Here is a 25560-nt window from a genome sequence, read left to right on the forward strand (position 1 = left end):
GCCCTTTTTTCTCTAACGAAGGAGAAAGCTTCATTGATAGTTGTACCAAAAAGAAATTGTATTGACCGATTATTTTATAAACTAAGCTACAAATTAAGTCTTTCCAATAACCTGTCCTACTATTCGTCAATTGAAGTCCTGTATTCTAATTCATAAAACCGCTTTTCTCTTTCTCAATGAATCTGGCCTCCTTCCACTTTCTTATAAATATCCTTTGTTCCCGTATTAACATTTCAATTTTACACTTATTAATACGTATTATGTCCCGTGCCCCTCACTTGTTTAAAAACGGCATTTCTTTCTCTTTCTAATCTCACGTCATCATTGTGTTGTTTTAACTGTTCTTTTAGTTTTTTCTCCGTTTCACCAATATAACAACTATTACAATCACTGAACTTTATCTTGTAAACTGTAACTGTCACCAGGTTATTTATTTATTTATTATAGAAGTATTTATTTATTTATTACCAGGTTATAGAAGTATTTTTGTGGACGCTCTGTATATTTCGTAAATACAGTAATTATTTTTCGATTTATACTTTATTCTGCGACGCCATAACTTGTTTCTTCGATGGGAACTGTTTTTATTCCCACGCAACAGGACAAAGAAGTCTTTCATCGTTTATTCATACATATATATCTGAGACGTTGCTTTGTGGTGAGAATATTTTAGTGAGCGACAAAGGTTCTCAGTGTTTCTTCCTTACGTATTAATATGCAAGAACTATGTTCTATAGTTATTTGGAACTGAATCAAGTGTGTTCTCCAATCATTTGTGGAAATATTGCACACCAAGTGTCTAAGCGCCAGAACGACGACAGCCACATCGCTTTACCAGTTCGTTATCTAAACGTTCCCATACCCAAATTATCACAATATCTTGTGGACTAAAATTAACGTTATTTTTTTAATATTCTATTTGCATATACATACAGGTGAGTGTTTTTTAGAATGAACTACCAACATTGACCAGACGATCAGTGCAGGTCGTATCTCGAACCTCTGAGTTCGAGGAGTATTACTCCGTATTTTGAGGCAACAACCACGTAGGTTGCATCAAGCATCATGTTATGTTAAGGGGTACACGTTATTAGCCAGTCAAGGATCTAGTTACGCTTAGCCGCAATCAGTGAAATCCTAGGGTCACATAACTAGTGCGTATCAGTTATAAACGCGCCACCCAACATTATCATTCCATGTCTATATACTTTTTGCTGAAGACTAACGTCGACATTCGAGGATTTTTTGGAGCAGCAACCATATTATTTCGTGGGATCATCCCGATGTTACTTCCACAGTGCTAATCCCCCATGTGCATTAATGATGTGAGAAAAGTATCTATAGTGGAATCGTAATCATAATCTTTCATACAAATATATACAAGTGATAAAGGGCTATAGTGTAGTGAAAAAGCAAAGTATGATTTTATTAGTGAAAATAATTATATATATTCAGTGTTGAGTGTTGTGGTTGTTTCTCTCCGTTATTTTTTTAATAGTATTTTAATAAATAAGCATGATGTCATTTAATCCAGTGTGTTTTTGTTGTATGTATGAATAATGTTTATGTGAGTTGTGGTCTGAGTGACCGTCTGATCGTCCGTGAGGATTTCGAGACGAGATATCCGAACCTCTCGGTGCCTAATGCTCATCTCATTATTGAGACCGGTGGGCGATTTGGGAACAATTCCGTAATCCCCTTTTGGAAATGTCCCTTGGTGTCTTTACCAGGTAAGTTCAGGTCTCCTGAAAATACTTATTGGTGGGACAGTAAGGGGGTTAGGTCCGGAAGGCGGTTATAAAACCACTTATCTTCTTTCCAACAGCTCCTCTCGGCCTTCCTCCTCCTCTTTCTTCTTTTCCCTCACGCGTAACCTGTCCAATGGTCTCCAATTTTCTTTCATGTACGTTGAAACGTTCCCTATTTTCTTTAGAGCTCTCTGGATTATTTCAGTGTTTCCCCCCATGCTTTCTATTCCCCACCATAAATAACATATTCAAAAGAAGAAGTATAGACACATTATGAGATATGGAAGAATCACATTATTAGCTACGGAGAGAATGGTAGAAGAAAAAATATGTAAAGGAAGGCCGTGAGTGAAATATATGGACCAAATACTATAAGAAGTAGTTAAGAACAAGTACATTGAAATGAGAAGTCTGGATCAGGATAGGGAAGAGTGAGATAGATATATAGTATAAGGGCAAGATATAAAGACAGTCACTTTTACTTGAAAATTAGAATAAACTCACAGTAACATACTTTGGATGTAGTTTCCATTCTTCATAATTCTTTTCCCATATCGCTGAGAAACTTTGAGCTTTCCGTGATCCCATCACAGCAATAGTACATAGGGCTCCGAACAGAATCAAGATTTGAAGCATGTCTGACCACACAACGGCTCGGAAACCACCCTGCAATGCACACATTTGAGAAGATCAAAATAGAAAATGGAGCGCACAAGGACTTTAATAATTAAACAATAGTATATTTCAAAACAATAATTAAACAGTAGAACATACAAGGGCATAGAAAAGAAACTTGTAGATGATTTCATGCAGGGCCGGATCTAGGGGGGTGGGGGGCAATTCGGAGCATTTGCCCCGGGGCGCAGCTGATTGAGAGCATGTAGGGGAGCCATTTCGAGGCAAGATTAACGCTGGCAAGTTTGGAAGGCCGTATGGATGATGATAGGATGGTTAGTGGAATGAAGAAAGTGGAAGGAAATCTGATCTGGGAAATGTTCTCGCAGCATTTGATGAAATTATAACCACTTCCTCTAATTCAGAAGTCAAATCAGTTGCCAAAAACTTAATGAAATCAATCAAAGATCTCAAATTTGTAATTAATTTAGTATTTTGAGATTCAGTTTTATATGAAATAAATGGAGTTAAAAAAAAAAAAAACAGAATAAGCAGTGTTTCTTTCAGAAAAATATGTTCCTTGGGAGGCACACTTAGTATTTGGAGGGGCACATATTATTTTCACACGGTACTATTCTATTTATTATTACATTATAGACGTATAATTTTGGTCTCCTCCGGGGGAGCAGTGCCCCCTAGAAACATGTCTGGAAGAAATACTGAGAATAAGGATTTGAGTTTGCAAATGTCTCTTAATTTGTTATGTGATCTTTTGAACACAAGCTTCAGGTTCAGAATTATGGATTTGACAAATGGCTGTCGGAAGCCAAGGTTCCTGTTAATTTGATAGATGTGGAAGATCAGAGAAAAGTGTATCTTGAAGAAGAAGAGAATGTCAGGAGAGGATGAAGGAAGACTATTTACTGAAGAGGATCGCCTTAGACAATCTTTCTCCAGAATTCTTGACCTCTTTAGTAGAATGGGAAGGACTCTTTAGTAGAATGGACAGGCTCAAAGAAGTAAACAAGGACTTCAGCTTCCTCAGATGAAGCTCATTGTGTGAAATGTCTTCGAAGGACCTGAAAACTCGTGTGCGGATCTCGCTTTGAAATATCAAGACAATTTGAATGCTGTAGAATTATGTGCAGAAATTGCGAGTCTTAATGACCAGGCTGTTGTATTTTTGCCGGATCTCAAAAGGTCCACCCCAAGGAACATACTCGACATGATTACCGAAAATGTCCTTGAAAGTGTCTGTCCAAACGTCTCAGTGGCTCTTAGGATTTTTCTTATCTTTCATGCAGAGTGGAAACTTGTGAAAGAAATTTCAGCAAACTAAAACTCATTAAAACATACTTATGTTCATCCATGGGACAGGAAAGGCTCTTAGATTTGGCAACATTAGTTAATGAAACAAGGTTGCTCAATCAACATCTTATGAAAAAATTATTGAGGACTTTGCATAAAAGAGAGGGGAAAAACTATTTTTGTGAGCGCATGTTACAGAACGAGAAGGAAATTATATAGAATACCGTTATTAATAGATACTATAAATAAAAGTACTTGTTCTCTATATTTATTGTTACATATAAATGGATGTGAAACGTGTGTAACTATCTACCTTAAACTTAGAGGTGGAAGGTCCACACATAGAGTGAAACCAATAAACACATGCAAGGAAAATGTAATATATACACGTGAAAAGCCAATATACATATGAGAAAAGCAAGGGTAAAAGTGGATCTGAAAAGGTAGGGGTACGCATGACGTCACACTGTCCCCCTTGTCTATCTTTACTCATTCTATTTTTTTAGAAAGTAGGGATGCCAGATTAGAGATGCGCTCGAGTCGAGACATGTCTCGAATCTCGACTCGACTCGACTCGAATTCGAGTCGAGATTCGAGTCGAGACACACTTTGTAAAATTCGAGACGAGTCGAGACAAACGTGTTTCTCGACTCGAATTTTCGAGTCGAGACACGAGTCGAGTCGAGACAGCTCATAAAAATCTCGACTCGACTCGAATGTCTCGAAAATTTTTCTAAAACTTTTAATATTATTATGAAGAAATTATTCACTCAGGAACAGCCTTGAAACCAATTCCAGCATTTATTACTTTAGAAAGGTACAGAACGTATAAATTTAATAGTTAATCTTCCGAGATTAGGATCTAATTTTCAGCTCAATTCAGTTAATTAAAACTAGTAATTAATGTCGTGATATTTGATTGTACTTCAAATATAATAATAATAATAATAATAATAATAATAATAATAATAATAATAATAATAATAATAATAATAAAAATAATAATAATAATAATTGATTATCTAGCTTGTATAAAACAATTATCCGTAGCCTATATCTAGTCTGTATAAGAACATTGCAATAAAGTGAACATCATAAATTCTCTGAATGAGCAATTGGCAGTCTATAGTAATTTAGCATAGTTATAACTATTGTGTTTTTATTTCCATGAACGATGTAGGGCTACATAACTTCTGGACAGGGCCAGATTTAAGGGGTGCAAAGGTGCACGCTACCCCCCTTTGTTGTAAATATACCTGTCTAAAATGAGAAGCTAGCAGTGAAAATACCGCGACAATGGTGTGTCGTGAATGGGCCACTGGTGTACCGCGAGGATATCAAAACAAAATTATTAATTCTATAGCAATCAAATTGCAAAACGTAGGGGAAAATGTATATTTGTATTGCACATTACTATGAACCTCTACTATAAATCTACAATTTTAAGTTTCATGCCGTGTTACTTTTCTGTACATTTCTAATGTTGAAAAAAGTATTTGTTATTGTTATGACCATTATTATTATAATGGGAGGCGTTAAAATATTAAATAATACTTTTGATAAAGTGGATACTTTCAAATATTTAGAATCAATATTAACAGATGAAAATCATATTCATGAAGAAATTAAATGTCGACTAAAAGCAGGGAATTCGTGTTACTATTCGGTTCAAAATCTCTTGTCGTCGCGAATTCTGTCGAGGAATTTGAAGCTTAAAATATATAAAACGATAATCATGCCTGTTATTCTGTATGGTTGCGAAACATGGTCGCTTACTCTGAGGGAAGAACATAGACTGAAAGTATTTGAGAACAGGATCCTGAGAAGAATATTCGGACCCAAGAGGAACGAGAATGGGGAATGGCGAAAGCTTCATAACGAGGAACTACATAGTTTATACGGTTTACCCAACATTGTTAGGGTCGTCAAGTCTAGGAGGCTTAGGTAGGCAGGTCATGTAGCTAGAATGGAAGAAAGTAGAAACGCTTTCAAAGTCTTGACTGGTAGACCCATAGGAAAACGACCATTAGGAAGACCTAGGCGCAGATGGGAGGATAATATTAAGATGGATCTCGCAGAGATAGGAATACAAAGTAGAAACTGGATCCAATTAGCTAAGGATAGAAGTCAGTGAAGAGCTTTTGTGAACGCGGCACTGAACCTCCGGGTTCCATAGGCCATAGAGTTAGTTAGTTTTAGTTAGTTAGTTATGACCATTATTGCTTCTTTATCGTTACAGACTATTTCGTAACTTGAAAATTTAAAATATCATTCAATCCTTTCGATAAATTATTTACATTTGTGTTTTAAAAGTAAAATAGATTTGTTTGTTTGTTCGTTATTTAATGATCTTCATTCTTAGTAAAAGGTTGGATACAGTTTTCGAAAGAGTAAGCGTATTTTTAATAACCTAGGTCCAACATTTCATTGCAGTTGTTTTCTCCTTTTAAATTAGAATGAAAAATAAGCATAGTGATTTACCACGAGGAAAACCCAGTGATCGAGCTTTCTTCTCTGTGCGAAGGAGATTAGTAATCAAAGTAAAAAAAATACCAGTGTGTTTTATATTTACAAATAATAATATCTATAAGTGTGCCGCGAGAATCCATGTTACACCCGTAGTGTGCTGCAAGTTGAAAAAGGTTGAGAAACGTTGGTTTAGAGGAAAGAATAATTGGTACACTCCCTCCTCCCTACTCTCTCTCTGCCTAGTATATTTTCTTTATTTTATTGTCTCCGAAACACCATTCCAGACAATTGCTTTTCGGTAGAAAAGTTAGAAACAAACCATCCCGCTCTTGGACAAAGTGGGCAACATGCGGTAGTCAGGTCAATGAACCTGCTTTGGAAATTTTCGTGCAATTTAGGTTACTGAGAGGGTGTAGTTTCTTCAACTAAGCCGCCTTCTACTATGGCTCGTGCCATAAATAAGTCATCGTCTGATCATATGGGAAACACCGCTAGTTGTCCTTGCCTGACATCTGTTTCATATTCATAGAGCAAATGTTTTTTATAGACGGTGTTGTATCTATCCAGAGAAATGTCATCCTCCCCTGTTCCCATTTGAAATGTTGCGGTTGACCCCCTTGAGCCTTATGATGGGGGCCCTGGGGGACTTGCTTCTTACAAAGTTCTCTTGGCCCTCGACATGAGTACATTCCTGTGCAATTGGATTTGCAACATCTCTTTTCGCTTCGCAGCAATTTGAGATCACATTGTTCGATGCCATGTTAAGACAGCACATATTTGTGGCGGCCATTTTGAAAAACATGCTTCATATAGCAAATGTTTCCTCTATATGTTGTTGCACATTCAATGATCAATCGAGAGAGGTAACACTCGGTCCCTGTTTCCATTTGAAAATTTGAAGTTTGCTCCTGGGGCCCTATGTTGGAGATCCTGGGGGCACTTGCTTCTCACAGACTTTTATCACCCCCTGACATTGGTACATTCCTGGACAACTGGATCCGTCACATTTTGTACGATTCGCAAATCTTTCAGGTCACAAAGTTTGGTGGGACACCCTGCATATTCCCACATACGACCCAACCATGACATTTACTTCTATTATCGGTTTTTGGCTCAACCCAACCATTTCATGTTCCCCGACTTGACATTGCCTCAATCACTCTAACATTGATGCATTCCGAGTGATTCCTGTTGCCGGAATTTTCTTTTTCTGAAGCGAGTGGCCTAACTATATTAGACTTGTCTGGATGTCCATGGCCAGTCTTGCCAACTTTGGAACTCGTTTTTCTTTTCGACTATAGGTACGTCGGTTTCCTGCATATTCGGTGCTTCTTGTTTTGTTCATTCTAATATGTACAGCCCCTGATCAAATGTGCCAACTCCGTTTTTTCCGTATTTTTCGTACTTCTGTTTTTTTCTATTTTCTTTTGTTAGATTGTACCACTGATTAGACATGTTCTTATGTTCTACATGACAGGTTGACACTGAATATTGCACTCACTTCATATAGTGCTCTTTGCAAAACATGTACTTTTCATTGCAGTTGGCAACACTGTTAACCCCACTGGTGGCCTTCATTTGTTCCCTATTGTTGCAAGTCTCTTTCTATACATCATTTGTCAGCATTGTATTTTGCCGTGCCCCCCTTTTTTTTGTGGAATTTGCACTTTTCCACTTGTCCAGCCTTGCTGTTTCCCGAACTTCCACCCCTTATATTTCCTGAGCCTATTGCTATGGGCAGCTAATTTTTTGGGAATGAACATCTCTATTACAGCTCTTTCAATTGGCATAGGCCACACCTTTCACTGCAGCTATCATTTTCGGAAGGTTCCCTTGTGAGATCCGAACGAGACAATTGTGTTCGCATTGGATATGTTATAACTAGACGAATCCCGAAGTTATACACGTCACCGGGCGGGATATCGTGAGTTACAACATATTCAACGAACTTAAAAAGTTCGTTACTGAATTCTCTATGTCTGTGTGTCTATCTGTCCGTCTGTCTGTTATTTGCATTTTTTTCAATTTTGTACACTGCATTAGATAAAGCATCAAAAACTATTAGACAAAATGATTAAATTTTTCGCGTCAAGCTAACCGTTGGCAAGATAGTGGCCAAAAAATGACCGATTTACAGAAATTTAAGCAGCCATATCTCGGGAACCGTAAGTCATAGAGAGATCATATTGGTGTTGATCAATATCTAAAAGGATGGTAAACATTTTGGTACCAAATAGTAACCGGTAGTCACTGTCCAACTGGCCAGTGGTTTGGCCAATGGCCAGTTGACCAGTGGCCACCAATTAATATCAGGACAAAAATGTTTAGCATTCTATTAGGGATTGATTACCACCAATATCATATCTCTATGGCTTACCGTTCCCGTGATATTGGCCAAAAACATGACCAATTTCTAGATATTTAAAAAGCCATAGCTAGGAAATTACCTGCTAGAATAGTTTGAACCGAGTCATTTGTTCGGAAACGATTGGGTAAATGGAAAACTCGGTGAACATGTATCCCATCATTTTCAAGGCCACACTTTTTTGGGGTAAAAAGTTCGCCTCAGGGTTCCCCGCAGGGCCCCAGACGGGATCCAACTAAAAAGTTTCAAATGGCAAGGGGGGTTAAGTAGCACATCGTTTGAAATCTGTTGTAAAATGAAGGAAAATGGAGCAAGTCTCGACTCTCTACGACAACCCTGTGCAAAATGGCGGCGGGTCAAAATGAAAACAAAAACTTAATTGAAAAGTCCACGGCCACCCGTATAAATCGAAAATGGTGAGACAAATGTAAAAACAAGAAAGGACGTGTGGCATTACGAGATCGAGCTGAAGAGAATTTCACAGTAAATATCAAGCTCAAGCTCGAATTAGTGAGAAACTTGACTAGTGTGATCCTCATTGAGATTAGCGAACGCGAGCTCCATTCAGGATAGAGAGCATGAGCCCGAGTGAGTCACGGTTGCAAAATTACCAATTTTACTTCTTTCTTTCTTTCTTTCTTTCTTTTCTTTTCTTTTTTTTCCTACTCCAATGCGTAAGGTTTATGAACAGCAGAAGTGCTTGCTAGAAAGACCTTAATTAGCATTGCTTGAATTATCCATAGTCTAGGAACTGCTTAGATATCTAATGCAACTTACGTTCGCATTTTAACAATTCAGGTTGTAATTAAAACCTTGAATACTGAGCAGATGAGCACGCAGAATGTTTTGTTGGGGTGTATTTGTAATACGCAATTAATTCTTCGTAAACAAATACAACTCTATAGTATCTGAAGCGGCTTGAGTTGGATTGAATGAAAACGTGAACATGTATTCGAACTGCGCAATGTATTGTTAATTATCATGAACTGGAACAATTATAAAAAAAATGGAAGCGCGACTGATGAGCACCAAACATCAAAATTTCACAAGGCGTGGTCAAAGCTCACACCTCAAAGACCAGAAAAAAAGATTGCCCCATCAACTAACCGTTGTCTTGTCCAAGTCAGTTGCTTCTTTTCATTGTGAAATTTCCTGCAAGTTAATCAGAATGTTGAAAATTTCCTACATTTTAAATTTATTTAGTATGCACTGATCAGTCAGAACATTATGAGTACCAACCTACTATCGATATAATTTCCGTCCAGGCGATATCTGTGTCACCTGCCGACGAATGCCTGCTAGTCAGTCACGCGTACGGTGCATGTAGTATAGGCCAACATACACTAGCGTATTTTCAGCGCGCATTTTCGGTCCGTAAAATGATGTCGTAAATTTCGGTCCGTAAGTTGGCCCATACACCTAGCGTAAAAATAGGCGCGTAAAAGAAGAAGAAAAAGAAGCGGTCATTTTTCGCTCTTCCTCTTGCCTGTTGTTTGAGCACATGGTCGTTTCCCACTTTACTCAAGTTGCTTGAACAAGATGGATCTCTGAGGCCATGGTTTTAAGTGCAGGTGCTATAAACATTGTGTTGTTAAGTAAAAAAAAATAAAAAGAAAGCATAGAAGAAACAGACTGGGAGCCACGCCGAAGAGGATTAAAAATTAACATTTATCTATATTACGTCCAAGCAGCTCAATCCACTTGGCCTAGTTTTGGTACAATCTTAGATCATTGTACTTAGTGATCTGAGATCACTAAATATTTATATGAATCGTACTTCGAAGGAGGAGGACACAGGACAGGGAAAAAGTTATATTCAATTTTTTACGATGTAAATTGCAAACATTTAAATTTCTAAACAAGCACAATGATGATTCAATACAATCTGAACGAGCTTGATGTGTGGTTTCCTCTTACCTTCCGAAATAAGCCTATTGTTTGGAACTGCAGTTTACAAAGAATAAGGGAGTAAAGGAGTGTTCCGATAGTGGAATAATTGATTGATTTTTTTTTGTTATACAATGTTTTAGACTGTTGACTTTGGTGGTTAAAAAGTGGGCTACTGAATGATAAATTCAATTTAAAGAAAATATAATTTATTAATGGTTGCAGCTTTCGTTTTTTTTTTTTCTTACAAAATTAACGAAGAATATAGTAGTAACAAATAGAATAAATTATCCCCTCACGGGATACCAATTTTTATTATGTTATCCACAGCTCAAAATAGACCAGAAAGGAAAAACAAAACTTATACAACTACCTCCAACCCCAGGGGCGTCGTTAAGGGGGGTAAGGGGGGAGCCTCCCCCTCAAAGTTACCAATTTCTTGACAAGTTGGCAAATTAAAATACCTAGTTGGCAACTTGAAGAATGCCGTTTTATTCAATTGACTTATTTGGTTTAACATTTTCTTAGATACCCAGTTGCTGTAACTTATCAGTTCTTTTATAGATTTGGCATAAATTTTTTGTAGTTTCCTATCTTGAAATAAATTGACATATTCGTTTAAAGCTCCTTTACTTGTTGCATGTGATCACACTTCACTTTTGTTCATTTGATATTCCTAAACATTTTGAAGAATCTTCAATAAAAAAAAAATCGAGAAATTGTACCACTGACAAAAGCACAATAGAGGTGGCGTACAAAATTAAAACAAAGACAGATAGAAGAGGCTTTTCGGTAGCAGTTGTATTGGAAACAAAAGCATTTGATACAAGAGCGTATACAAGACAACAGGCATATTGTGGAGATTAATGAAACTAATAAGAATTGATATTAATAAAACAAGAACAAGGCAGTGACTGGTTAGTATAAACTTTTTGTTTCAGTTCTGTTTTGCAGTAAGACTTTCTATTCACAGGGCTTTTCGAGTAGGGAGAACTGAACAGAAGTGTGTTTTGGGAATGGTATAGCCAGTGCCTTGTATAAGGGGGAGAGCGGGGCGACAGCCCCAGGCGCCGAAGTAAGGGGGCGCAAAATTGGGATAGAAAAAGAAGAGAACGAAAGAAAAAAGAAAGAAATGAAAAATTAGAGGAATATTACTAGTATGTACTTAAATCCTCTTTCTGCTTTAGGAGGTGGTTCTATAATGTTGCTCATGTTAGGAAAATATGTGTGCACATATATAAAATGGAAGGGAAAAAGTAACAAAAATTGCTCAAAATCAAGGAAAATCAGGGTTTATTTCTGAAAATTTTCTTACGCTTCGTGTCAACCATGGTGGCGCTTCGCGGTTGGTATGTCGATCTCACTCATATGTACGGGGGCGCCATCGTGTACTCTCGCCCCGAGGAAAATATATGCGCACATGTATAAAATGGAAGGAAAAAGTAATAAAAAGTGCTCAAAATCAAGGAAAAGCAAGGTTTAGTTTTGAAAATTTTCTTACGCTTCGCGCAAACCATGATGGCGCTTCGCGGTTGCTATTTCGACCTCACTCATATTGTCCGTGGGCGCCGTCGTATACTCTCGCCCCAGGCGCTGATTTCCATGGCACGGCACTGGGGGGCCACAGTAGGTTTCTCAGGCGTTCGATGGGGGGAAGCTACAATGGATGAGTCGAGTCATTTTGTAAACCTAAGTGCATGATTCCAAAAGTCACATTCTGGAGGGCCAAACAATACGTCTGCTGGGTGAAAGCATAGACCGGCGTGTCTTTCACTTCATTTTGATACAGATGAGTTGTCATTCCTACCTTATTTTTAATCCCGTAGTTGCTTCTTTCGGAACAAAAATTGAAGTTCTTCCTTTCTTTATAGTACGTATTTATAAGTCAAAGCATTACGTAACCATTGCATGTTACGTAGTTCACAGGGCCGCAACTATGGGGAAGAAAGCAATTCACGTGCCCCGGGCGCGTGACTGGTGGGGCGCCTAAAAGGGAGGTTAAATATTTGTATTTTTCCTGCCGGTATTTAATACTTTTCATCAGAATGCGAAATCATGATATCGAAGTGGGAGGAGACTGGAGGACAGAAAAAAAAAACTGCGCACGTCTCGTAAGGATTGGCTGGCGGGGATTACCTAAACTATGATAACCATGAGTTGTCAAATTAACAGTTATGCATCATGGGTGATGATAATGATCCTGAATTGAGCTGTGAAATTGGACTCGAAACCGGGGGGTTATTCATATTCATATCTCAGATGGGGCATGAAATGGGACGAATATGAAAATAAGGTTGCTGTAAAGTTTTCCACAGGGTTGGTAAGTGTGGCATTTTTTTTTTTATCAAGACTTGGCAATTTCAAGTTTCATTTCTTCCCCCCCCCCAATCTTGTAACGCTCGCTACGCCGCTGTCCAGCCCCATTCTTTAGAAATAGTTTGATCCTTGTTACCTCGGCTTTTGTAAGTTGAAGGGATCCTCCCCGCTGCTTCTACCTACCTTTTTTTTATTTGAAAGTTTATCTTGCCATTTAGTTTTTATCTAGTTGTTAAAAATCATTTAAATATTTATTTATTGAAAGGTTGGGTGTTAGCGGACTTGGGTAATTTCATCACCGAAATTTTCGTCACCGGTAATTTTGTCACCAAAATATTAGCATGCAGGAAATTTTGTCATGGTCATTTTTTCATCTTTGTTGAACTAAGTACAAACAAAGTAAACGACCGAAACAGCTGACCTTATCTTAATCAAAGTTGAAAAACAATTCATTTAGTGTTCGACTCTGGAAAATCAAAGTTTCGGATACTCGAAGCAAGAACAAACAGCAGTAAAATAACATAATGTCAGTTTCAGCAAATGTTAAAAGCACAGGCAAAATGGGCCAGTAATGGATTTATATATCACTATTTACAAATATAAGTTTTGGCAACATTAAAATTTCAGAACGGAAAATTAGCAAATAAAATATAACTTGTATTAATGCAATAAATGGTTTACATGTTTATTCTACTATAGGAAACAACAAGCAATTTTTTTTGAAACATTTAGTTCCAGTGTTATACGTTAAGCACAAAGACTAGAGCCGTTTCTAAAAGATCTGAAACACTCTTCTAGTTTGCTGTTTGGGTGGTTGCCCCACAGCATCTTGATGAAGCACAGCTGAAATCGTTGCTTCAACTTGTTGAATTTCATGAATAAGCTTCCAAATAGTTGCGTGGGACATTCCTACTAGATGATGAAACTTCTAGTTCCACAATTCACAAATATTAATTATCCTAGAATTGCTGCTAAAGGTAGCCTGGTGAACGTCCCAATTGTCTGGGGGATATAGACGGGGCACATTACGCAAACAAATATTCCCAGCCCGAGCTTTAACAGGGCGATACGTGTTTGACACGTAAGTGCTATCAAAATAGTCCAGAAGTTCCAGCTCTTCCTCCGAAGTCACTTGTATTAATCGATGCACATCTGCTATTGGAAGAAATGCAAATCTGTTTATTTTCTCGCAAAATAGACGAAAAATTTCATTGCTTTTGTACCGTTCTAAGAGTCCAAGCTCTTGGACCTTCCTCCATGTTGACTGAGTCAGGTGAAAAAAGTAACGCTATAAACGAATTGAATCTCCAAAAGTTGCATTTACAGCCAGCATTTACGCTATATCAAAATCCATTACCATAGTTACAGGTCCGGATATTCACTAAATTCACTGCACTGATGCACCACCGCACGAAACAGTTCTTCATATGAATTTTGTGTCTTGGTCTACATTAGGGCGTATACCTAGTAAAGGAAGTCTCACCTCAAATAACATACACTTTTTTTTTGGCGCCATTGAAAAGTTGGCGTTCACCATCCATGTTTCACTTTTTAATAGCTTCATAAGGCTATATTTAAAGGAAACATCCGGAAATATTTATACGTTTTTCTTCCTTTATAGAAATTTGGTCTCCACATATATCCAATAACAATTTGCCAATGTTTACTGGAGTTGAAATATAATTCTTTTAATGGCTCCTAAAAAAAAAAGCCACTCTTTTCAAATGACTGTTAACTTGGAAGGTCCAAGAGTTTGGGCTCAGAGAACGGTACTAGAACGATGAAAATTTTCGTCTATTCTGCGGGAAAATTAACAGATTGGCGTATCTTCCCATAGGCCCTATTTGTTTATTATTTTCTGTTCTGAAATTTTGATATTCGCGAAATTTAATATTTGTAAGTAGTGAATAATGAACCCATTAGTGCCCCATATTGCCTGTGCTTTTAACATTTGCTCAAGCAGACATTATTTTCTTCTACTGGTATTTGTTCTTGCTTCGAGTAACAGAAACTTCAATTTTGCAGAGTTCAACACCAACTGAATTGTTTTCTAAGTTTTATTAAAATAACGTAAGCTGTTTGGTCGTTTGCTTTGTCTCTATTTAATTCAACAAAGGTGAAGAAATAACCGTGACAAAATTTCCTATATGACAATATTTCTGTGATAGAATTACTGAAAACTTTCATCTCTTGTCTCAAATACAATATCTAAAATATGTAACCCTTTATTTAATAATAATAATATATTTTGATTATGCTGCATAGTTTTGGCAGTTGAAGATTAAAGAAAACAATTTCAAAACCTTTTTCGAGTTCATTCATTGTACTTGTATTATGTTCTAAAAGACACTGGTGATAAAATTATCGTGACATTATTTTCGGTGACGAAATTACCTATATGGTAATATTTTGGTGACAAAATTACCGGTGACGAAATTACCGTGACGAATTTTCCGGTGACAAAATTACCGTCGCCCGGTGTTAGCATGCGGGGTCAGGTTAAATTCAGTTCTACTCTGGTTTTCGTTTATTGCCAATTTATCACTGTTTATTTTCATGTTTTCTTTAAATGTAGTCTTTAGTAATTTACTGTATTAAAAAAATGTTTTAAACTTAATGACTTTTTTCTTCGTTCTTGCTGTCGGGTATGTGACATGAGGGTAAAATCCACCCGAACTTGAGGGTTTCCACATATACATACAAATCAATTGAGTAGTAGTAAGGGCGAACTCAACATCGGATAATTTTCTTTAAATTCGAGTGATAAATTTCTAAACTTAATACCTTTATCAGATTTCCAAGGGAAGGTTTTCGAATTTTCTTCCTATCCCCCAAAATAAAGGAAGTTCACTGATAGATGAAAATAAAAAGACAAACGCGATTTTATCGAAAATGACTAACGATTCTTCTCGTACATCAATATTTCATTACCACTTTTACTATTTGGCATAAGTTATTCCTGTGGTAAAAATACAAAAAGGTTAGTTTACTCTTGTCTATGAGTTTTTTCGAGATATTTTCTCAAACACGAGTCAGTTAATTTTGTTCGTAATTGATAAATAAATGGTTTATTAATAACCGGACAATATGACGTAACTAATTTTCCCTGAAAAGATCCACAACGGGTAGTTTACTCTTGAGGGAGAATTTTTTTTCGAATTTCTGAAAAACGCCTTAGGTGATAGTTCATATTTCATAAATAAATGTTTAATTAATAGCCTGCAATATGGGAACATCCATACGAAGCAGTCTTGAAGATGAGTTTGTACTATGTTCAATATGTAATGTCTATGAAAAATATACACTATTAAGTAGCAGATTGCGTCAATTATGTCAATTCTCCTAATAATGATGCATATACTAGTTACAAACATGGTAAAACGATTGAGTTGTTCGTGAAATAAATTATTTAAATGACAAGTATTGAGTGTTACATAATATTTTATGGCAATATACCTTAAGTTGACATTTATCTAGGAAGGTTTGATAGTACTCCCAACACTGAGATTGAGAAATGCTTTAATAAGTTAATATAAATTTATGAGTGTATTTCCTGTAAATGGGTGTAATTTTCAATTCTGGTCTTAGTTATGATCTCTTTTGGGCTTACATCTATTGTACTTTTCAGGTAAGTGTTCGTCAACATATCCCCATCATGATGAGATATAATACAATGTTGAAAAATATTCAACATGGCCGGCACCTCGAATTGAACCAGGACTTTTACGGCTGGGAAGCAACCATACAGAAAAAAAAAAACTGTACAACGATTTGCTATTTGACTTCGTATATAAGCATTAATGATGAAATAGGATTATTATTAGATTTAAATATTTGCACAAACTGAGGTTTGGAACAATATACGAAGAAAGAAACATTATATATCATGGTTTATTGAATTTTTTTACGAGTAATATCAAGATCGCGTGAAAAAATAGTTACTTTCTGAACCTATTTCGCTATAAATTCGTGTAAAGTTGAGAAAGTATTTAAAATAACAAGCAGCACATTGTCAAAATAGCAAGAATCGTCATCGCATTTCGATATTCAAACTCAATGATTTGCTCCATGTTATCAGGGAAATATCGGATAGTATCTTGTTCAAGGTCAGGATTACTACTATTTAAACTTACAGATACAGCACTAGGCCATTTTACTCTGAAACATTTTAACAATTTGATAACAATTTAATAACAATTTGAGGTCAAGATGGTACAAGACAACAGCAACATTACAAAAATAGCTTATTTATAGATGATCTGAAATTATACTCACTTGAAAAGACGTCTACAGTTTCTGGTAACTGATTATAGATACTGATCTAATTTTGTTTAGAAGAGACCTTTGGATAATATTACCTCTCACAGCTCGAGTGTAAAAGAGATCACTAGACCGTGTTGTTCTCGCGGGTACGCGAAAATTGATCTGACTTAATAACTGTTCATATGATATGTGGCCATTTATAATTTTTTGGAAAAATATTAGGTCAGAAATTTTGTTTCTCACTAGGGAAGGTTTGATATTGAGGGATTTTAAAACGTTATTTTTTGGAAGTGTTCGGAGGTGAGGTACTCGGTAGGATACAATGGCCAAAAAGAAATTAATTACGGAATTTAATTTTTTAAATGAGTAGGGCAGGCCATAGACCAGATAGGAGAACAATACTCAATAGTGGGAGCAACATATGATTTATAGATAATTTTCAATTCGGCAAGAATTGGCCAAATGCTATTGACAGTCATGCTTTTTTTTTTTTTTTAAATCACAACAGAGGGCCACAGCGGCTCAGTGCTAAAGCACTTATCTCTGGTGCGTGGGGTCCCTGGTTCAATCCCCGTGCAAATAAGTTTGTGTGGGCAACATCATGTCCGTGGGTTTTTTTCAGGGTACTCTCGTTTCCTCCCAAATTTCATTCCACCAATTCTCTCATCATCATTCACTTGCCTTAATTATTGTATTCTTTAGTCTAAATGGCATAATCGTGGGAAGTTAAACTCAAAGATTTCATTTCAGTATCACTACGTGGGTAACTCTGAAGGTGTGACTTCATCTTTATATGCGCCTTTACCTGTGTGAAAAAAAATCCAAATATTAAATTAAATCTTAAATTTCTAGTCGAAAGGCATCAGGTTCGATAAGTTTAGCGAGCCTATATGAGAAGTAGAACCCGAACTGCATGAGCTCCCGCCTAGAATCGAACAGGGCGCCCCGCACAGAGGACGGGTACGCTGACTATATAGCCACGGAGGAGCTCTCATAATTTGCGAATTCAGATTAGGAAGTATTGGATTTAAATACCTTTTTCTCTGTGCACTCAAAATGAATTATGAATTTTAATTAGGAAATAATGTCTCGTTTTGTGCAATAGGTAATATTAGTTTAGCCGAAATCGTATCTTGTATGGAAAGACTGAAACTAGATTGGAATGATGATTTCTGGTGAGTCTACCAGCAAACCTCAGCAACGATTCGCGAGGACAACACAAGAACAGGTTTTCTCTTCTGAAAACAATAAGACCAGACCAGGGAGAAGGCCGTGGAAAGGGCAAGAGACCACCTGCTGCTCGAAAACCCTTTCATCTGAGCCGTTTTTACGCGCCGTATTTACGCTCGAAGTTAAAAGCAGCCAGACTTTTCCAGCGTATGAAAATTCGGTACGTAAACGTACGCCAGGCCCCATACACTAACGTATTGACAGCTGCTAACAAGACTAGCGCAAGAAATTTTATGGCTACGGCGGAAAAATACGTCAGTGTATGGCTCGTATAAAGGCCAACATACACTAGCGTATTTTCAGCGCGCATTTTCGGTCCGTAAAATGATGTCGTAAATTTCGGTCCGTAAGTTGCCCCATACACCTAGCGTAAAAATAGGCGCGTAAAAGAAGAAGAAGAAAAAGAAACGGTCAGTTTTCGCTCTTCCTTTTGCCTGTTGTTTCAGCACGCGGTCGTTTTCCAGTTTGCTCAAGTTGTTTGAACAGGACAGATCTATGTTTTAAATGCAGGTCCTATAAACATTATGCTATTAAGGAAACGAATAAAAAGAAAGAACAAAACAATAGAAACATTTGGACTAGCAAGTGATATTCAATGTAGGAGTACTTTTTATTTCTTTTCATAGTATCGGAATATGAAAATTCCCATAGAATGTTTTAACAAAGTTAAATCAAACAGATTTAAAAAAAAAAAGAAAGAAAGAAAGAAAGAAAAACAAAAGCTAAATCCATGATTTTGCGAAAGCAGTAATTCAATTTAATAAATTTTCTCACTAAATTTGTTAGATTTCTCGAATAAATAAATAAATAAATCTACCCTCTGTGGCGTAACATATCTCATGGAACCAGGGCCTATCATCCAGCTTGTGCCACTCATGTCTTTAGGGCAGGGTGCGAATCCCGGGGCGGAATTTCCTTCTATTTTGTTTTAATCCCTTCCAAAAGCAACAAATTGAAACATTGGTCCCTCACAAAGCAATCAACTATCTCCTGTTAGGAACTATTTTATCCCCCTTCAAATATACACAACCTAATTCGCACACTGCTATTGGGTAATATATGCTCAGCACATCTGCTGCTCTTGTAGAATCTAGTCCTTAATGAAAGGGTCAACAAAAAGAAGGAAAGTCAACCGTCTCCAAGTACAAACAAACCAAGTTTTAATTTCGAAGTGTGACTTGAGAAGCTATTTAAAAGTTACAAAGCATATCTAGAATAATTAAAATATTATATTTAGAAAACGAATTAACACTTAATCTGGGATATAACATAACCAAATGAAAACAATATCAATTGTATTGTTGTACTTTACTAATATGAAATGCGGCAACTAATTCACTCTCCTGTTTTCTTTCACAATCTTTGAAGCATAGCATTTGTTCTAACAGTGACAATATTAATGCACCATGCTACATTACATTGGATAGTACATTTGCTCATAATAAGAAGTTTTTGGAAGTTAAAATATCTTTTTAAGAATAAAAATACTTTACCTTAAATACAACTAATTTTTAAATATATAAGTGCTTGTGTTATCACTTATCCATTTAGCAACTGTAGAATAGATTGCTTTATATTTAGAATAGTTCTCATCAGAGTCGTAGCTAAGTTGGGGGGCCAGCGGAGCGGTTGCCCCGGGCGCTGATAGCAAGAGAGTGCCGAAGAAGCAAGAAGAAAGGAAAGTATTGGAAATGAAAATAGATTTGTTAAAAATTTTCTTGCTCGCTACGCACGCAATCCAAATGTTTCAATAAGAGTTAGAACAAGTTTTTACTTATTACTTTAAAAAAAAAAAAGCTATTATATATGATTTCTTAATGACGATGTGACATGCATGCTGCCAAGTAATGACTTACAGTGTAAACAAGAGCGTTTTCAAAATCAGAAACGGTCACAGTCTTAAATACGTACGTATTCGGCATTTTGATGATGATGAGTTTGGTTAGTTAATCACGTTTTTCTAACCAATCGTTTTAATCATGACGGTGAGAATAAAAGTATGAAAAATGAAAGGAGTGAAGAGACACACAAGTTGTTGCTTGCGCGGGAATATTAAAAATGAAGGTAAACAAGGAGAATAATAACGTTCTTGAATTTGAAACAGTTGTAGAATAGGGGCTTAATGGGTCAGAACTTTACTCCACGAATTTCGTCTTTTTCAAAGACTGATCGCTACCAGTGTTTTTTTTTTTATTATTATTATTTCATTGACATATGAAATGCTTCCAATTTAAAGAAATTTATTGGGATCATTTCTCCATTAACTACTTGTATCGCCAGGATTCTTTTTTGTGCTTACCTATCTAGTTGTGTGGTATTTTTTTATTTATCTACATACATACAAAATACACACACACACATTATATATATATATATATATATATATATATATATATATATATATATATATATATATATATATATATATATATATATATATATATATATATATATATGTGTGTGTGTGTATTTTAATATTTTTATTAATAAAAGTAACCTTAAATTCAGAATTTTCAGTCATTAAGAAATTAAGTAAGTACTATAATTTTAAACATACACTATGTGATCAAAAGTATCCGGACACCCGGCTGAAAATGACTTAGAAGTTCGTGGCGTCTTCCATCGGTACTGCTGGAATTCAATATGGTGTTGGCCCACCCTTAGCCTTGATAACAGCTTCCACCCTTGCAGGCATACTTTCAATCAGTGCAGGAAGGTTTCTTGGGGAATGGCAGCCCATTCTTCACGGAGTACTGAACTGAGGAGAGGTATCGATGTAGGTTGGTGAGGCTTGGCACAGTCGGCGTTCCAAAACTCCCAAAGGTGTTCTATAGGATTCAAGTCAGGACTCTGTGCAGGCCAGTCCATCACAGGGATGTTGTGGTTGTGTAACCACTCCGCCACAGGCCATGCAGTATGAACAGGTGCTCGATCGTGTTGAAAGATGCAATCGCCATCCCCGAATTGCTCTTCAACAGTGGGAAGCAAGAAGATGCTTAAAACATCAATGTAAGTTTGTGCTGTGAGAGTGCCACGCAAAACAACAAGGGGTGCAAGCCCAATCGAAGAAAAACACGACCATACAATAACATCATCACCTCCGAATTTTACTGTTGGCACTACACGTGCTGACAGATGACGTTTACCGGGCATTCGCCATACCTACACCTTGCCATCGGATGGCCACATTGTGTACCGTGATTCGTCACTTCACACAACGTTTTTCCACTGTTCAATCGTCCAATGTTTACGCTCCTTACACCAAGCGAGGTATTTACTTGCGTGATGTGTGGCTTATGAGCAGCCACTTGACCATGAAATCCAAGTTTTCTCACCTCACGCCTAACTGTCATAGTACTTGGAGTGGATCCTGATGCAGTTTGGAATTTCTGTGTGATGGTCTGGATAGATGTCTGTTTATTACACTTTACGACTCTCTTCAACAGTCGACGGTCTCTGTCAGTCAACAGACGAGGTCGGCCTGTACGCTTTTGTGCTGTACGTGTCCCTTCACGTTTCTACTTCACTATCACATCTGACACAGTGGACCTAGGGATGTTTAGGAGTGTGGTAATCTCGCGTACCGACTTCTGACACAAGTGACACCCAATCACCTGACCACGTTCGAAGTCCGTGAGTTCCGCGGAGCTCTCCATTCTCCTTTCTCGCGATGTCTAATGACTACTGAGGTCGCTGATAATGAGTACCTGGCAGTAGGTGGCAGCACAATGTACCTAATATGATAAACGTATGTTTTTTGGGTGTCCGGATACTTTTGATCACATAGTGTATGTAGTAGCCAAACTACATTTTGGATTTCAAGTATGAACATTAAACATATTCTTTACCTCCATCGATCAATATCAAGAAATTCACAAATACTGTCTCTTCAGAGTTTCCGTTACATTTCACAAAATATTTTTGACCGTAAAACAATCAAAATTAAAATATTCTTTATGTGGTCACATACAGAATAAAATTAACAAAAGTTTACAATTATTACTGAAAATTGATGCTGTTACCCATTTCGAACATTTTTAAATCACATAGTTTCTAACGTATTAAAATTTCATTTCTTATATATAGTATGAAACATAAAAAGTTGTAAATTTCTATAACTTTTCTCAAAGTGGATTTGTGTACAGCAAAGGCAGTTTTGTAAGTTTAACAAAAAGTCCAAAATAAGCCTCTTGAAAACAGCTTTTATTTGTAAAAGAATAGAGAATGATCACTTTCAGTTGTTGCAATAGTCTGTGCAAGCAGCATGATAAAAATTCAACGTAGCATAACAAGAACAACTGTTTCTCTTATTTGTAAATAAATAAAGGAAGGAAGCTTGATAAGGTGAGTGAGGGGCGCCGAATTCTACTTCGCCCCTGGCGTCGAAATCTCCAGCTACAGCTCTGTTTTTCATCCACCTTCTAAACATTTGTATTGTTTACTAACACTTATCGATTCGACTGTGATATTCCTCATTATTGTAATATATATAATATTTATTGTTATATATATCTATATCTATATATATATATATATATATATATATATATATATATATATATATATATATATATATATATATATATATATATATATGTGTGTGTGTGTGTGTGTAATTTTTCGAACTTTTAATATTCTCCTTCACCGGACGCAAATTCTTATTAATTAATGTACTGAGAAAAGTCCGTTATCCGGACAGCGGTATATTGTACAATTATACGGAATCATTATGTTTACTACAGAAACCTGCACGGAGCATACGTTATCCATATGCTACAGACATTCCCCGCTTAGATGTTACACCATGCCGTTGCAGGATGTATGACATCTAACAGTCTTCCATATATCACATACGTATACGTATGTTACATACGCCAGTTGAATGTTACATGCGTATATCTGTTTGTGAGATCCTGACCACCTATATACAGTTCTTTCGTTCGTACAGAAAGTACGTTTATTCGAAACATGTATGCGGAAAGTATGTATAAAATGTACTTTTTTCAGTTATACATTTGCTGTACGTTAAGTCCTAAAACTACATGATTTACACATGTAACCTACGTTTTTAAGTACGCCACATAAAGTTTTTCAGAGTATATAATTTCACAATACGCCCTATGTCCGCCTCTCATGTTAGTGTATAAGATATAAGAAATTCACAGCATTCAATGTAAGGTCTACTGAAAAGCTTTTGACACAGTAAGCAGACACTTTTGATCGATGTAAATCAACTTTTAAATTAAAAAATGATTGATTCAAATGACTGGACCAAACCACATGTTCAAATTAAATATAAGAAATTTGGTGTTTTTTTAAAAATAATTTAGTTAATTGTAAACAAATTAATTTAAGTTGTTGGCCAATATAATGACTATTAGTGAATATTCTACGTTTGAACGCATCGTTGGATGATTAACAGTTAATGAAAATATAATGAAACTAATTGTAAATCTGAAGGGAAGTGATTCAAATAAAAGCGTATAGATCTAATTAAATACTACTAAAATTATTCCTCAACAAAGTCTTAAAATTCACTTAAATTAGGAATATTATTAACAAATGTGCTGTCCATCGGCGATTAGGGGCGTGAAGGTAATTGCTGACCCCACTTTTTTGGCTTTACACTATAACCTAATTACATGCCCCTTACTATTAGTAGTGTTTTTTCCCCCTTTTTAGTGTTCATACCCAATTGCCGTCACTGGTACTTTCCATTGCAAGCGAATAGATCTGTGTTTTTGCGCAACTACAATTGATTACGGAAAGTAAGATAAATTTAACGCTTGATTAAAATATTATAGTTATTTAGTATACTAAATATTAAATTTGTCTTTTAAAAAAAGGTTTGCACGTGTATGTTATATGGGAACATAAGAAACTGCAAATAATTTTAGCTGTTTCATGATTATAGCTGTTTCATGAATTTGGCGTAGCTATAATATTTGGCATATTATCACGAAGCTTTACCACAATAGAGACCTTAATTTATTTAATTTCGAACTTAGTCAAATTTGGTCCAAACATTAGCTATTCACAACACTCTATTCTCCAATTCAACTCAGATTAGGTTATTTTCAAACAAAGTTAAACTATTATGAACGACTGGTTTGTTTAAATTTCACTACATGATGGTACAAACATCCAACTGCTTATTAAACTTAACTGAGCTACCCAATCTTAGTTCAGATTTCTTTTTCAAATGAAGTTTAAACTGTTAACTCATTAAAGACACTTTGAACCAAATCCATTCGTTCGTTTAAATTATTATTATTATTATTATTATTATTATTATTATTATTATTATTATTATTATTATTATTATTATTAATAATAATAATAATAATAATAATAATAATAATAATAATAATAATAATAATAATATTACATTTGTTTCACAACTTATGAACCAATGATTTGTAGCAATCTATGTCGGAAGAGTTTCCATTTACTGGTTCAGAAAATAAACAGATTTGTTTTATTTTAAATTTTCATTTTTCTCACGAATCCGTCGAATTCGTAGGATTGTATGTTTTTAATACCCATAGTTCTTGTATTCATTGAATAAGACATATTTCACTGTAAGAAAGCGTAGTTATAAGGAATTAAGCAGAAAGTAAAAAGAAAACTGTAAACAAACTTGTATGTTATACGAAACTGAAAACAATTAAATATCAATTAATTTCGAAGCTCTAGTAGTAAAAATGACACTAAAATAACACTATTAAGTAAGAAGTTGTGTCAATTATTATATAAATTCTCCTGACACTGATGGACATGCTACTTATAAACATAATAAAACGATTAAGTTGAGTTGATTTTGAATTTAACGTCCCTTTCAGCAGCGAGGCTATATGAGACGAGACCTACTGATTAACATGGAATCCGAACCACATGAGCTCCCACCGGGAAGCGAACCTGGGTCTCCCACGCCAAAAGACACGCACGCTAACCGTTTAGCCACAGAGGAGCTCAGTAAAATGATTGAGTTGTTCGTGAAAGAAATTATTTAAGTGTCAGATATCCATTGTTATTTAATATTTTATGGTAATATACCTTAAGTTAACGTTTATCTGGGAAGAATTGATAGTAACCACACCACAAAAGTTGAGAAATGCTTTAATGGCATACTACAAGTTAACATGAACTATTGTGAGTGTAATCCTGTTTCCTGCAAATGGGTGTCATTTCAATTTTGGTGTTAGGTACCGGTATGTTCTGTTTTGAGTCTACTTAAGTTTTTCAAATAAGTGTTGGTACAGTCCCCATCATGACGAGATATAATAAAATGTTGAAAAATATTCAACATAGCTGGTACCCTGGATTGAACTAGAACTTTTAGGCTGAAAAGCAAGCACA

The 25560-nt window shown here is 36.0% G+C and overlaps 1 protein-coding gene across 2 annotated transcripts in view; it reads right to left on the minus strand.

Annotated features, from left to right (window-relative positions):
- Positions 1-25560, minus strand: part of LOC145679683 (sodium-coupled monocarboxylate transporter 1-like) — a 100923-nt gene that overhangs the window by 16121 nt on the left and 59242 nt on the right. For both annotated transcript variants that reach the window (XM_081750258.1, XM_081750257.1), the window contains one exon: positions 2263-2414. In XM_081750258.1, coding sequence (XP_081606384.1) covers positions 2263-2414 — 152 coding nt within the window. The remainder of the gene's footprint in view (positions 1-2262; positions 2415-25560) is intronic.

This window comes from Thermobia domestica, chromosome 2, assembly GCF_964235325.1.
Source record: "Thermobia domestica chromosome 2, izTheDome1.hap1.1, whole genome shotgun sequence".
NCBI lineage: Eukaryota > Metazoa > Arthropoda > Insecta > Zygentoma > Lepismatidae > Thermobia > Thermobia domestica.